Below are 15,780 nucleotides of genomic sequence, written 5' to 3'. Positions count from 1 at the left end.
AGCCATTATATATCGTTCTCCTCTGTATATTATAGCCATTATATATCGTTCTCCTCTGTATATTATAGCCATTATATATTGTTCTCTCCTCTGTATATTATAGCCATTATATATTGTTCTCCTCTGTATATTATAGCCATTATATATTGTTCTCCTCTGTATATTATAGCCATTATATATTGTTCTCTCCTCTGTATATTATGGCCATTATATATTGTTCTCCTCTGTATATTATAGCCATTATATATTGTTCTCCTCTGTATATTATAGCCATTATATATCGTTCTCCTCTGTATATTATAGCCATTATATATCGTTCTCCTCTGTATATTATAGCCATTATATATCGTTCTCCTCTGTATATTATAGCCATTATATATCGTTCTCCTCTGTATATTATAGCCATTATATATCGTTCTCCTCTGTATATTATAGCCATTATATATTGTTCTCCTCTGTATATTATAGCCATTATATATCGTTCTCCTCTGTATATTATAGCCATTATATATCGTTCTCCTCTGTATATTATAGCCATTATATATCGTTCTCCCCTGTATATTATAGCCATTATATATCGTTCTCCTCTGTATATTATAGCCATTATATATCGTTCTCCTCTGTATATTATAGCCATTATATATCGTTCTCCTCTGTATATTATAGCCATTATATATCGTTCTCCTCTGTATATTATAGCCATTATATATATCGTTCTCCTCTGTATATTATAGCCATTATATATCGTTCTCCTCTGTATATTATAGCCATTATATATTGTTCTCCTCTGTATATTATAGCCATTATATATCGTTCTCCTCTGTATATTATAGCCATTATATATCGTTCTCCTCTGTATATTATAGCCATTATATATCGTTCTCCTCTGTATATTATAGCCATTATATATTGTTCTCCTCTGTATATTATAGCCATTATATATCGTTCTCCTCTGTATATTATAGCCATTATATATCGTTCTCCTCTGTATATTATAGTCATTATATATCGTTCTCCTCTGTATATTATAGCCATTATATATCGTTCTCCTCTGTATATTATAACCATTATATATCGTTCTCCTCTGTATATTATAGCCATTATATATCGTTCTCCTCTGTATATTATAGCCATTATATATCGTTCTCCTCTGTATATTATAGCCATTATATATCGTTCTCCTCTGTATATTATAGCCATTATATATTGTTCTCCTCTGTATATTATAGCCATTATATATTGTTCTCCTCTGTATATTATAGCCATTATATATTGTTCTCCTCTGTATATTATAGCCATTATATATCGTTCTCCTCTGTATATTATAGCCATTATATATCGTTCTCCTCTGTATATTATAGCCATTATATATCGTTCTCCTCTGTATATTATAGCCATTATATATTGTTCTCCTCTGTATATTATAGCCATTATATATCGTTCTCCTCTGTATATTATAGCCATTATATATCGTTCTCTCCTCTGTATATTATAGCCATTATATATCGTTCTCCTCTGTATATTATAGCCATTATATATCGTTCTCCTCTGTATATTATAACCATTATATATCGTTCTCCTCTGTATATTATAGCCATTATATATCGTTCTCCTCTGTATATTATAGCCATTATATATCGTTCTCCTCTGTATATTATAGCCATTATATATCGTTCTCCTCTGTATATTATGGCCATTATATATCGTTCTCCTCTGTATATTATAGCCATTATATATCGTTCTCCTCTGTATATTATAGCCATTATATATCGTTCTCCTCTGTATATTATAGCCATTATATATCGTTCTCCTCTATATATAAATATATATATTGTTCTCCTCTGTATATTATAGCCATTATATATCGTTCTCCTCTGTATATTATAGCCATTATATATCGTTCTCCTCTGTATATTATAGCCATTATATATCGTTCTCCTCTGTATATTATAGCCATTATATATCGTTCTCCTCTGTATATTATAGCCATTATATATCGTTCTCCTCTGTATATTATAGCCATTATATATCGTTCTCCTCTGTATATTATAGCCATTATATATCGTTCTCCTCTGTATATTATAGCCATTATATATCGTTCTCCTCTATATATAAATATATATATTGTTCTCCTCTGTATATTATAGCCATTATATATCGTTCTCCTCTGTATATTATAACCATTATATATCTTTCTCCTCTGTATATTATAACCATTATATATCGTTCTCCTCTGTATATTAAAGCCATTATATATCGTTCTCCTCTGTATATTATAGCCTTTATATATCGTTCTCCTCTGTATATTATAGCCATTATATATTGTTCTCCTCTGTATATTATAGCCATTATATATTGTTCTCCTCTGTATATTATAGCCATTATATATCGTTCTCCTCTGTATATTATAGCCATTATATATCGTTCTCCTCTGTATATTACAGCCATTATATATCGTTCTCCTCTGTATATTATAGCCTTTATATATCGTTCTCCTCTGTATATTATAGCCATTATATATTGTTCTCCTCTGTATATTATAGCCATTATATATCGTTCTCCTCTGTATATTATAGCCATTATATATCGTTCTCCTCTGTATATTGTAGCCATTATATATCGTTCTCCTCTGTATATTATAGCCATTATATATCGTTCTCCTCTGTATATTATAGCCATTATATATATCGTTCTCCTCTGTATATTACAGCCTTTATATATCATTCTCCTGTCTCCGCAGGTGTGCTGCATACTCCGGAGCCTCTTATCTATAGCAGTGAAGCTGTGGGATCCTGTGGTCCTATGTTCCAGGCCACCATCTTACCCTTCCGTGGATGGAGTCCTGTGGAGACATTGTCCTCTCCTGTCACAGGATGTATACATTACTGGGAACGGATCGTCCAGACCTAAAGTTCCAATGACTTGTGTCTCATTCCGGAGCCGGAGATCCCAAGGCTTTGTGTGGGGCCCCTGCCTGCCCGAGATGGCCCATATCCCCATGTACCTGAGCCCGGCTGTATTTGTCCTGTTCAGCTGTGACCTCTGTTTGGTTAAAGCCAGTAAGTATCTGCACCCTGAGGAGCTCTGTGTTGTCCCTCCACCCTGAGGAGCTCTGTGTTGTTCCTCCACCCTGAGGAGCTCTGTGTTGTTCCTCCACCCTGAGGAGCTCTGTGTTGTTCCTCCACCCTGAGGAGCTCTGTGTTGTTCCTCCACCCTGAGGAGCTCTGTGTTGTTCCTCCACCCTGAGGAGCTCTGTGTTGTTCCTCCACCCTGAGGAGCTCTGTGTTGTGCCTCCACCCTGAGGAGCTCTGTGTTGTTCCTCCACCCTGAGGAGCTCTGTGTTGTTCCTCCACCCTGAGGAGCTCTGTGTTGTTCCTCCACCCTGAGGAGCTCTGTGTTGTTCCTCCACCCTGAGGAGCTCTGTGTTGTTCCTCCACCCTGAGGAGCTCTGTGTTGTTCCTCCACCCTGAGGAGCTCTGTGTTGTTCCTCCACCCTGAGGAGCTCTGTGTTGTTCCTCCACCCTGAGGAGCTCTGTGTTGTTCCTCCACCCTGAGGAGCTCTGTGTTGTTCCTCCACCCTGAGGAGCTCTGTGTTGTTCCTCCACCCTGAGGAGCTCTGTGTTATTCCTCCACCCTGAGGAGCTCTGTGTTATTCCTCCACCCTGAGGAGCTCTGTGTTGTTCCTCCACCCTGAGGAGCTCTGTGTTGTTCCTCCACCCTGAGGAGCTCTGTGTTGTGCCTCCACCCTGAGGACCTCTGTGTTGTGCCTCCACCCTGAGGAGCTCTGTGTTGTGCCTCCACCCTGAGGAGCTCTGTGTTGTGCCTCCACCCTGAGGAGCTCTGTGTTGTGCCTCCACCCTGAGGAGCTCTGTGTTGTGCCTCCACCCTGAGGAGCTCTGTGTTGTGCCTCCACCCTGAGGAGCTCTGTGTTGTTCCTCCACCCTGAGGAGCTCTGTGTTGTGCCTCCACCCTGAGGAGCTCTGTGTTGTTCCTCCACCCTGAGGAGCTCTGTGTTGTGCCTCCACCCTGAGGAGCTCTGTGTTGTTCCTCCACCCTGAGGAGCTCTGTGTTGTGCCTCCACCCTGAGGAGCTCTGTGTTGTGCCTCCACCCTGAGGAGCTCTGTGTTGTGCCTCCACCCTGAGGAGCTCTGTGTTGTGCCTCCACCCTGAGGAGCTCTGTGTTGTGCCTCCACCCTGAGGAGCTCTGTGTTGTGCCTCCACCCTGAGGAGCTCTGTGTTGTGCCTCCACCCTGAGGAGCTCTGTGTTGTGCCTCCACCCTGAGGAGCTCTGTGTTGTGCCTCCACCCTGAGGAGCTCTGTGTTGTGCCTCCACCCTGAGGAGCTCTGTGTTGTGCCTCCACCCTGAGGAGCTCTGTGTTGTGCCTCCACCCTGAGGAGCTCTGTGTTGTTCCTCCACCCTGAGGAGCTCTGTGTTGTGCCTCCACCCTGAGGACCTCTGTGTTGTGCCTCCACCCTGAGGAGCTCTGTGTTGTGCCTCCACCCTGAGGAGCTCTGTGTTGTGCCTCCACCCTGAGGAGCTCTGTGTTGTGCCTCCACCCTGAGGAGCTCTGTGTTGTGCCTCCACCCTGAGGAGCTCTGTGTTGTTCCACCACCCTGAGGAGCTCTGTGTTGTTCCTCCACCCTGAGGAGCTCTGTGTTGTGGCTCTACCCTGAGGAGCTCTGTGTTGTGCCTCCACCCTGAGGAGCTCTGTGTTGTGCCTCTACCCTGAGGAGCTCTGTGTTGTGCCTCTACCCTGAGGAGCTCTCTTGCCCCTCCTATTTTTTGTTTCCTTTTCTAACTCCACCTCTCTCCTCTGTTTCCTCATCTGACTCCTCCTCATCTGATGCCTCCTCTGTTCCATTGTCTGACACCTCCTGTTTCCTCATGTGACTCCTCCTTTTTCTTTATGTGACTCCTCCTCTCTAACCTTATCTGACTTCTCCTATGTTTTCTCATCTGGCTCTTCCTCTGTTCCCTTATCTGACTCCTCCTGATTTGAATTCTCCTTTGTTCCGTTATCTGACTCCTCCTCTGTTTTCTCCTCTGAATCCTGCTCCTGTATCAGATAAGTATTCACTGGATATCTTGATACCCACCTGGACCAGTATAGATGACCCCACCTGGACCAGTATAGATGACCCCACCTGGACCAGTATAGATGACCCCACCTGGACCAGTATAGATGACCCCACCTGGACCAGTATAGATGACCCCACCTGGACCAGTATAGATGACCCCACCTGGACCAGTATAGATGACCCCACCTGGACCAGTATAGATGACCCCACCTGGACCAGTATAGAGGACCCCCACCTGGACCAGTATAGAGGACCCCCACCTGGACCAGTATAGAGGACCCCCACCTGGACCAGTATAGAGGACCCCCACCTGGACCAGTATAGATTACCCCCACCTGGACCAGTATAGAGGACCCCCACCTGGACCAGTATAGAGGACCCCCACCTGGACCAGTATAGAGGACCCCCACCTGGACCAGTATAGAGGACCCCCACCTGGACCAGTATAGAGGACCCCCACCTGGACCAGTATAGAGGACCCCCACCTGGACCAGTATAGATGACCCCACCTGGACCAGTATAGATGACCCCACCTGGACCAGGATAGAGGACCCCCACCTGGACCAGGATAGAGGACCCCCACCTGGACCAGGATAGAGGACCCCACCTGGACCAGTATAGAGGACCCCACCTGGACCAGGATAGAGGACCCCACCTGGACCAGTATAGAGGACCCCACCTGGACCAGTATAGAGGACCCCACCTGGACCAGTATAGAGGACCCCACCTGGACCAGTATAGAGGACCCCACCTGGACCAGTATAGATGACCCCACCTGGACCAGTATAGAGGACCCCCACCTGGACCAGTATAGAGGACCCCCACCTGGACCAGTATAGAGGACCCCCACCTGGACCAGTATAGAGGACCCCACCTGGACCAGTATAGAGGACCCCCACCTGGACCAGTATAGAGGACCCCCACCTGGACCAGTATATAGGACCCCCACCTGGACCAGTATAGACGACCCCCACCTGGACCAGTATAGACGACCCCCACCTGGACCAGTATAGATGACCCCACCTGCACCAGTATAGTTGACCCCACCTGGACCAGTATAGATGACCCCACCTGGACCAGTATAGATGACCCCACCTGGACCAGTATAGATGACCCCTCCTGGACCAGTATAGATGACCCCACCTGGACCAGTATAGAGGACCCCCACCTGGACCAGTATAGAGGACCCCCACTTGGACCAGTATAGAGGACCCCCACTTGGACCAGGATAGAGGACCCCTCCTGGAGCAGTATAGAGGACCCCACCTGGACCAGTATAGATGACCCCACCTGGACCAGTATAGATGACCCCACCTGGACCAGTATAGATGACCCCACCTGGACCAGTATAGATGACCCCACCTGGACCAGTATAGATGACCCCACCTGGACCAGTATAGATGACCCCACCTGGACCAGTATAGATGACCCCACCTGGACCAGTATAGAGGACCCCCACCTGGACCAGTATAGAGGACCCCCACCTGAAGCAGGATAGAGGACCCCACCTGGAGCAGTATAGAGGACCCCACCTGGACCACTATAGACGACCCCACCTGGACCAGTATAGCTGGGTTCGGTTGCTCTGGGCCGAGGACACTTGGAGACCCCTGAGGTTTCCTATAAGAAACAATGATTGATCTTCTGTGTAGGAACAGACTGAACCCCACTGAATAGGACAGAGCCCTGTTCCCTCTGTCCTGACTCATTGTGTGTGTGTGTGGGGGGGGGGGGGGGGTGACCCTTAACACGTTAGACTGATAAGATGTTCATTCAAACAAAATGATGGTCGGGTGAAATAACAATTATTATTTAAGATGACAGACGGGAGGCCATAATCCCGGTCTTCTCTCTGCCCACCTTCCTGCACATTCCCTCCTGATCTTCCCTGAGGTCTTCTCTCTGCCCACCTCACCAATCATCCTCTCTGTTCCTGCACATTCCCTCCTGCTCTTCCCAGAGGTCATTTCTCTGCCCACCTCACCACTCATCCTCTGTCCCTGCACATTCCCTCCTGCACATTCCTGCGGTCTTCTCTCTGCCCACCTCACCACTCATCCTCTCTGTCCCTGCACATTCCTCCTGCTCCTCCCTGCGGTCTTCTCTCTGCCCACCTCACCACTCATCCTCTGTCCCTGCACATTCCCTCCTGCACATTCCTGCGGTCTTCTCTCTGCCCACCTCACCACTCATCCTCTGTCCCTGCACATTCCTCCTGCTCCTCCCTGCGGTCATCTCTCTGCCCACCTCACCACTCATCCTCTGTCCCTGCACATTTCTCCTGCTCTTCCCTGAGGTCTTCTCTCTGTCCACCTCACCACTCATCCTATCTGTTCCTGCACATTCCCTCCTGCTCTTCCCTGAGGTCATCTCTCTGCCCACCTCACCACTCATCCTCTGTCCCTGCACATTCCCTCCTGCTCTTCCCTGAGGTCATCTCTCTGCCCACCTCACCACTCATCCTCTGTTCCTGTACATTCCCTCCTGCTCTTCCCTGAGGTCATCTCTCTGTCCACCTGACCACTCATCCTATCTGTTCCTGCACATTCCCTCCTGCTCTTCCCTGAGGTCTTCTCTCTGTCCACCTCACCACTCATCCTCTCTGTTCCTGCACATTCCTCCTGCTCTTCCCTGAAGTCTTCTCTCTGCCCACCTCACCACTCATCCTCTCTGTCCCTGCACATTCCCTCCTGCTCTTCCCAGAGGTCATTTCTCTGCCCACCTCACCACTCATCCTCTGTCCCTGCACATTCCTCCTGCTCCTCCCTGAGGTCATCTCTCTGCCCACCTCACCACTCATCCTCTGTCCCTGCACATTCCCTCCTGCTCTTCCCTGAGGTCTTCTCTCTGCCCACCTCACCACTCATCCTCTGTCCCTGCACATTCCTCCTGCTCTTCCCTGAGGTCATCTCTCTGCCCACCTCACCACTCATCCTCTCTGTTCCTGCACATTCCCTCCTGCTCCTCCCTGCGGTCATCTCTTTGTCCACCTCACCACTCATCCTCTCTGTTCCTGCACATTCCCTCCTGCTCTTCCCTGAGGTCTTCTCTCTGTCCACCTCACCACTCATCCTCTGTTCCTGCACATTCCCTCCTACTCTTCCATGAAGTCTTCTCTCTGCCCACTTGACCACTCATCCTCTCTGTTCCTGCACATTCCCTCCTGGTCTTCTCTGCGGTCATCTCTCTGCCCACCTCACCACTCATCCTCTCTGTTCCTGCACATTCCCTCCTGCTCTTCCCTGAGGTCTTCTCTCTGCCCACCTCACCACTCATCCTCTCTGTTCCTGCACATTCCCTCCTGCTCTTCCCTGAGGTCTTCTCTCTACCCACCTCACCACTCATCCTCTGTCCCTGCACATTCCTCCTGCTCCTCCCTGCGGTCATCTCTCTGCCCACCTCACCACTCATCCTCTCTGTCCCTGCACATTCCCTCCTGCTCTTCCCTGAGGTCTTCTCTCTGCCCACCTCACCAATCATCCTCTGTCCCTGCACATTCCCTCCTGCTCTTCCCTGAGGTCTTCTCTCTGCCCACCTCACCACTCATCCTCTCTGTTCCTGCACATTCCCACCTGGTCGTCCCTGAGGTCTTCTCTCTGCCCACCTCTTCACTCATCCTCTGTCCCTGCACATTCCCTCCTACTCTTCCATGAGGTCTTCTCTCTACCCACCTCACCACTCATCCTCTGTCCCTGCACATTCCTCCTGCTCCTCCCTGCGGTCATCTCTCTGCCCACCTCACCACTCATCCTCTCTGTCCCTGCACATTCCCTCCTGCTCTTCCCTGAGGTCTTCTCTCTGCCCACCTCACCACTCATCCTCTGTCCCTGCACATTCCCTCCTGCTCTTCCCTGAGGTCTTCTCTCTGCCCACCTCACCACTCATCCTCTGTCCCTGCACATTCCCTCCTGCTCTTCCCTGAGGTCTTCTCTCTGCCCACCTCACCACTCATCCTCTCTGTCCCTGCACATTCCCTCCTGCTCTTCCCTGAGGTCTTCTCTCTGCCCACCTCACCACTCATCCTCTCTGTTCCTGCACATTCCCACCTGGTCGTCCCTGAGGTCTTCTCTCTGCCCACCTCTCCACTCATCCTCTGTCCCTGCACATTCCCTCCTACTCTTCCATGAAGTCTTCTCTCTGCCCACTTGACCACTCATCCTCTCTGTTCCTGCACATTCCCTCCTGGTCTTCTCTGCGGTCATCTCTCTGCCCACCTCACCACTCATCCTCTCTGTCCCTGCACATTCCCTCCTGCTCTTCCCTGAGGTCTTCTCTCTGCCCACCTCACCACTCATCCTCTCTGTTCCTGCACATTCCCTCCCGCTCTTCCCTGAGGTCTTCTCTGTGCCCACCTCACCACTCATCCTCTCTTCCTGCACCTTCCCTCCTGCTCTTCCCTGAGGTCCTTTCTCTGCCCACCTCACCACTCATCCTCTCTTCCTGCACATTCCCTCCTGCTCTTCCCGGAGGTCCTCACTCTGCCCACCTCACCACTCATCCTCTCTGTTCCTGCACATTCCCTCCTGGTCTTCCCTGAGGTCTTCTCTCTGCCCACCTCACCACTCATCCTCTGTTCCTGCACCTTCCCTCAGGCTCTTCCCTGAGGTCCTCACTCTGCCCACCTCACCACTCATCCTCTCTGTCCCTGCACATTCCCTCCTGCTCTTCCCTGAGGTCCTTTCTCTGCTCACCTCACCACTCATCCTGTGTTTCTGCACCTTCCCTCAGGCTCTTCCCTGAGGTCCTCACTCTGCCCACCTCACCACTCATCCTCTCTGTCCCTGCACATTCCCTCCTGCTCTTCCCTGAGGTCCTTTCTCTGCTCACCTCACCACTCATCCTGTGTTTCTGCACCTTCCCTCAGGCTCTTCCCTGAGGTCCTCACTCTGCCCACCTCACCACTCATCCTCTGTTCCTGCACCTTCCCTCAGGCTCTTCCCTGAGGTCCTCACTCTGCCTTCCTTACCACTTGTCCTCTCTTCCTGCACATTCCCTCCTGATGATCCTGTCAGATTTTTGCACAGATGACAAACACAGAATGAAAATAATGTTATGTTGTTGGTGAGAATTAATCCTCTCCAGTCGGTTTGTGTTATTCTTGATCTTATCTGATTACTGCGCTGGTGGTTGGGATGTGCAGGGAATCCCTGGTGGGTCAGTACAATCCTATCGTTATGTGTTATATACAGTGATAGTGTAAACTCTGGTCTATGACTGGTCACTGGAGCTTCAGGTATATGGACAATTCTCATTACCCACCCTTAATCCATCCATCATCCCCCCCCATCATCCCTCCTATCATCCCTGTCATCATCCCTCCATAATCCCCCCATCATCTATCCATCATCCCCCCATTATCCATCCATCATCCCCCCCCATTATCCATCCATCATCCCCCCCATTATCCATCCATCATCCCCCCCATTATCCATCCATCATCACCCCATCATCCATCCATCATCCCTCCCATCATCCATCCATCATCCCTCCCATCATCCATCCATTATCCCTCCCATCATCCATCCATCATCCATCCCATCATCCATCCATCATCCCCCCCATCATCATCTATCCATCATCCCCCTCCATCATCCCCCCCATCATCCATCCTTCACATGACACAGCTGAATTGTCCTGAGGGCTGACCGATGCTCTCCTTAGTTTATATCCCACCTCTGCATCCTTCACCCTCCTGTCTACATGGTCCCAGGGGTTCCCAGTCCTGTCTCTTGATATCATTGTACCTTTCCTACAGGGTGTCTTTTCAGGTCAGGGTGTCTCTTATGTCAAGTTGTCTCAATGTGTCAGGGTGTCTGTGGTGCAGGATTTGCTGGGGACAGATGGCTGGTTCTCCTTCAAGATTTTGCCACCTCTCCTTGTGTCTCAGAGGGTCTCAATGATGTGAGGATGTCTCTATACCTGAGGGTGTCTCTATATGTGAGGATGTCTCTATACCTGAGGGTGTCTCTATATGTGAGGATGTCTCTATACCTGAGGGTGTCTCTAGATGTGAGGATGTCTCTATACCTGGGGGTGTCTGTAGATGTGAGGATGTCTCTATACCTGAGGGTGTCTCTAGATGTGAGGATGTCTCTATGTCTGGGGGTGTCTCTATACCTGAGGGTGTCTCTAGATGTGAGGATGTCTCTATACCTGAGGGTGTCTCTATATGTGAGGATGTCTCTATACCTGAGGGTGTCTCTATATGTGAGGATGTCTCTATACCTGAGGGTGTCTCTAGATGTGAGGATGTCTCTATACCTGGGGGTGTCTGTAGATGTGAGGATGTCTCTATACCTGAGGGTGTCTCTAGATGTGAGGATGTCTCTGTCTGGGGGTGTCTCTATACCTGAGGGTGTCTCTAGATGTGAGGATGTCTCTATACCTGAGGGTGTCTCTAGATGTGAGGATGTCTCTATGTCTGGCAGTGTCTGTAGATGTGAGCATGTTTCTATGTCTGGGGGTGTCTGTAGATGTGAGGATGTCTCTATACCCGGGGGTGTCTCTAGATGTCAGGATGTCTCTATACCCGGGGTGTCTGTAGATGTGAGGATGTCTCTATACCTGGGGGTGTCTGTAGATGTGAGGATGTCTCTATACCTGGGGGTGTCTCTAGATGTGAGGATGTCTCTGTCTGGGGTGTCTGTAGATGTGAGGATGTCTCTATACCTGGGGGTGTCTCTAGATGTGAGGATGTCTCTATACCTGGGGGTGTCTCTAGATGTGAGGATGTCTCTACACCCGCGGGTGTCTCTAGATGTGAGGATGTCTCTATACCTGAGGGTGTCTGTAGATGTGAGGATGTCTCTATACCTGGGGGTGTCTCTAGATGTGAGGGTGTCTCTATGTCTGGGGTATCTGTAGATGTGAGGATGTCTCTATACCCGGGGTGTCTTTAGATGTGAGGATGTCTCTATACCCGGGGGTGTCTCTTGATGTGAGGATGTCTCTATACCCGGGGTGTCTCTATATGTGAGGATGTCTCTATACCCGGGGTGTCTCTATATGTGAGGATGTCTCTATACCCGGGGTGTCTGTAGATGTGAGGATGTCTCTATGTCTGGGGGTGTCTGTAGATGTGAGGATGTCTCTATACCCAGGGGTGTCTGTAGATGTGAGGATGTCTCTATACCTGGGGGTGTCTCTAGATGTGAGGATGTCTCTATACCTGGGGTGTCTGTAGATGTGAGGATGTCTCTATGTCTGGGGGTGTCTGTAGATGTGAGGATGTCTCTATACCCGGGGTGTCTCTATATGTGAGGATGTCTCTATACCCGGGGTGTCTGTAGATGTGAGGATGTCTCTATACCTGGGGTGTCTGTAGATGTGAGGATGTCTCTATACCCGGGGGTGTCTGTAGATGTGAGGATGTCTCTGTACCTGGGGTATCTGTAGATGTGAGGATGTCTCTACACCTGGGGCTGTCTGTAGATGTGAGGATGTCTCTATACCCAGGGTGTCTGTAGATGTGAGGATGTCTCTATACCTGGGGGTGTCTCTAGATGTCAGGATGTCTCTATACCCGGGGGTGTCTGTAGATGTGAGGATGTCTCTATACCCGGGGTGTCTGTAGATGTGAGGATGTCTCTATACCCGGGGGTGTCTGTAGATGTGAGGATGTCTCTACACCCGGGGGTGTTTCTAGATGTGAGGATGTCTCTATACCTGGGGGTGTCTCTAGATGTCAGGATGTCTCTATACCCGGGGTGTCTGTAGATGTCAGGATGTCTCTATACTTGAGGGTGTCTGTAGATGTGAGGATGTCTCTATACCTGGGGGTGTCTCTAGATGTGAGGATGTCTCTATACCTGGGGTGTCTTTAGATGTGAGGATGTCTCTATGTCTGGGGGTGTCTGTAGATGTGAGGATGTCTCTATACCCGGGGTGTCTCTAGATGTGAGGATGTCTCTATACCCGGGGTGTCTGTAGATGTGAGGATGTCTCTATACCTGAGGGTGTCTGTAGATGTGAGGATGTCTCTATACCTGGGGGTGTCTCTAGATGTGAGGGTGTCTCTATGTCTGGGGTTGTCTGTAGATGTGAGGATGTCTCTATACCTGGGGGTGTTTCTAGATGTGAGGGTGTCTCTATACCTGAGGGTGTCTCTAGATGTGAGGATGTCTCTATACCCGGGGTGTCTGTAGATGTGAGGATGTCTCTACACCCGGGGGTGTTTCTAGATGTGAGGATGTCTCTATACCTGGGGGTGTCTCTAGATGTCAGGATGTCTCTATACCCGGGGTGTCTGTAGATGTCAGGATGTCTCTATACCTGAGGGTGTCTGTAGATGTGAGGATGTCTCTATACCTGGGGGTGTCTCTAGATGTGAGGATGTCTCTATACCTGGGGTGTCTTTAGATGTGAGGATGTCTCTATGTCTGGGGGTGTCTGTAGATGTGAGGATGTCTCTATACCCGGGGTGTCTCTAGATGTGAGGATGTCTCTATACCCGGGGTGTCTGTAGATGTGAGGATGTCTCTATACCTGAGGGTGTCTGTAGATGTGAGGATGTCTCTATACCTGGGGGTGTCTCTAGATGTGAGGGTGTCTCTATGTCTGGGGTTGTCTGTAGATGTGAGGATGTCTCTATACCTGGGGGTGTTTCTAGATGTGAGGGTGTCTCTATACCTGAGGGTGTCTCTAGATGTGAGGATGTCTCTATACCCGGGGTGTCTGTAGATGTGAGGGTGTCTCTATACCCGGGGGTGTCTGTAGATGTGAGGATGTCTCTATACCTGGGGGCGTCTCTAGATGTGAGGATGTCTCTATGTCTGGGTGTGTCTGTAGATGTGAGGATGTCTCTATACCCGGGGGTGTCTGTAGATGTGAGGATGTCTCTATACCCGGGGTGTCTGTAGATGTGAGGGTGTCTTTATACCCGGGGTGTCTGTAGATGTGAGGATGTCTCTTTACCCGGGGTGTCTGTAGATGTGAGGATGTCTCTATACCCGGGGTGTCTGTAGATGTGAGGATGTCTCTATACCCGGGGTGTCTGTAGATGTGAGGATGTCTCTATACCTGGGGGTTTCTGTAGATGTGAGGATGTCTCTATGTCTGGGTGTGTCTGTAGATGTGAGGATGTCTCTACACCCGGGGTGTCTGTAGATGTGAGGATGTCTCTATACCCGGGGTGTCTGTAGATGTGAGGGTGTCTCTATACCCGGGGGTGTCTGTAGATGTGAGGATGTCTCTATACCTGGGGGTTTCTGTAGATGTGAGGATGTCTCTATGTCTGGGGTTGTCTGTAGATGTGAGGATGTCTCTACACCCGGGGTATCTGTAGATGTTAGGATGTCTCTAGATGTGAGGATGTCTCTACACCCAGGGTGTCTGTAGATGTGAGGATGTCTCTCTGTCTGGGGGTCTCTTTGCTGTCATCTCAGTCAATGTGGGGGCAGATGGCCGGTTCTCCTGCCAGCTTTTGCCGCCTGGTAGTTTGGCGCCTTGCGCTGTGCGGTCGCCTGGTCCCATCTGCCGTCTCTGGGAGGACAGGAGGCCGCGCTCCGGAGGCGCCGCTGATTATCGTGTCTGTTTCATGTTGTAGACCGCCCCCCCTCTCCTGTCAATGTGACAGTCACACAGCTGAAAGCCAACTCCGCCACCGTCTCTTGGGACGTCCCTGAAGGCGACATTATCATCGGATATGCCATCTCTCAGCAGGTAAGGAGGCCCGGACTCTCTACCATGGGGGGGGGGGTCTATAGCTGTGTTCATCCTGAGCCGCCTGCTTCATGAATACAATGTCAGAACTACAAGAGAGAAGAATGAGGGAGGAGACAGTGGAGAGCGCCATCTGCTGGCCTCAGTGTCAGGCGGCTGTGTCCTCTCCTCTCATCACACAGGAGACCCCAAATCTCAGAACCCCAGGAATAAACAGGATTCCTGTGGCCGACTCCCCCCAGTTTGTTGTTTCGGGGTCCACAGCAGTATGACACATCACCCGCTCTACAGACCCCGATATATAACGGCACTGCTCTGGACACCCAACTACTGTGTCACCCAACTGCCCAGAGTGACTATAGCCAGGTGATTGTGCAGTCTCTGGGGGCTCCGGGGGGAGATTGGGGGCTCCGGGGGGAGATTGGGGGCTCAGGGGGGAGATTGGGGGCTCAGAGGGGAGATTAAGGGCTCCGGGGGGGAGTTAGGGCGCTCCGGGGGGGGGGCGGAGATTAGGGACTGTGGGGGGAGATTGGGGGCTGGACTTGGATGACATCAGCGATTGATCATGAGTCTCGGGTTAAGGGTCCGGAGCTTGTAATAGCTGGAGAAGGATGATGATGGACATGTTATGTTCCTCTGTTTCCCCCCAGGGATCCCCTCATTCACCTCCTGTGCTCTCCCCCGGGGATCCCCTCATTCACCTCCTGTGCTCTCCCCCGGGGATCCCCTCATTCACCTCCTGTGTTCTCCCCCGGGGATCCCCTCATTCACCTCCTGTGTTCTCCCCCGGGGATCCCCTCATTCACCTCCTGTGCTCTCCCCCGGGGATCCCCTCATTCACCTCCTGTGCTCTACCCCGGGGATCCCCTCATTCACCTCCTGTGCTCTCCCCCGGGGATCCCCTCATTCACCTCCTGTGCTCTCCCCCGGGGATCCCCTCATTCACCTCCTGTGCTCTCCCCCGGGGATCCCCTCATTCACCTCCCGTAATCTCCCCTGTGCTCTCCCCCGGGATCCCCTCATTCACCTCCTGTGCTCTCC

General features: G+C 50.1%; 1 protein-coding gene across 2 annotated transcripts in view; it reads left to right on the top strand.

The window, feature by feature from the left end:
* The window catches only part of LOC130350852 (fibronectin type III domain-containing protein 4-like), a 42,067-nt gene that overhangs the window by 8,420 nt on the left and 17,867 nt on the right, over positions 1-15,780 (top strand). For both annotated transcript variants that reach the window (XM_056554896.1, XM_056554895.1), the window contains exons 2-3: positions 2,741-3,059; positions 14,624-14,739. In XM_056554896.1, the coding sequence (XP_056410871.1) occupies positions 2,918-3,059; positions 14,624-14,739 (258 nt within the window). In that variant the 5' untranslated portion in view covers positions 2,741-2,917. The remainder of the gene's footprint in view (positions 1-2,740; positions 3,060-14,623; positions 14,740-15,780) is intronic.

Source organism: Hyla sarda, unplaced genomic scaffold (genome assembly GCF_029499605.1).
Source record: "Hyla sarda isolate aHylSar1 unplaced genomic scaffold, aHylSar1.hap1 scaffold_951, whole genome shotgun sequence".
Classification (NCBI taxonomy): domain Eukaryota; kingdom Metazoa; phylum Chordata; class Amphibia; order Anura; family Hylidae; genus Hyla; species Hyla sarda.
The sequence above is the reverse complement of the archived record's forward strand: the minus strand, read 5'-3'. Positions and strand labels throughout refer to the sequence as shown.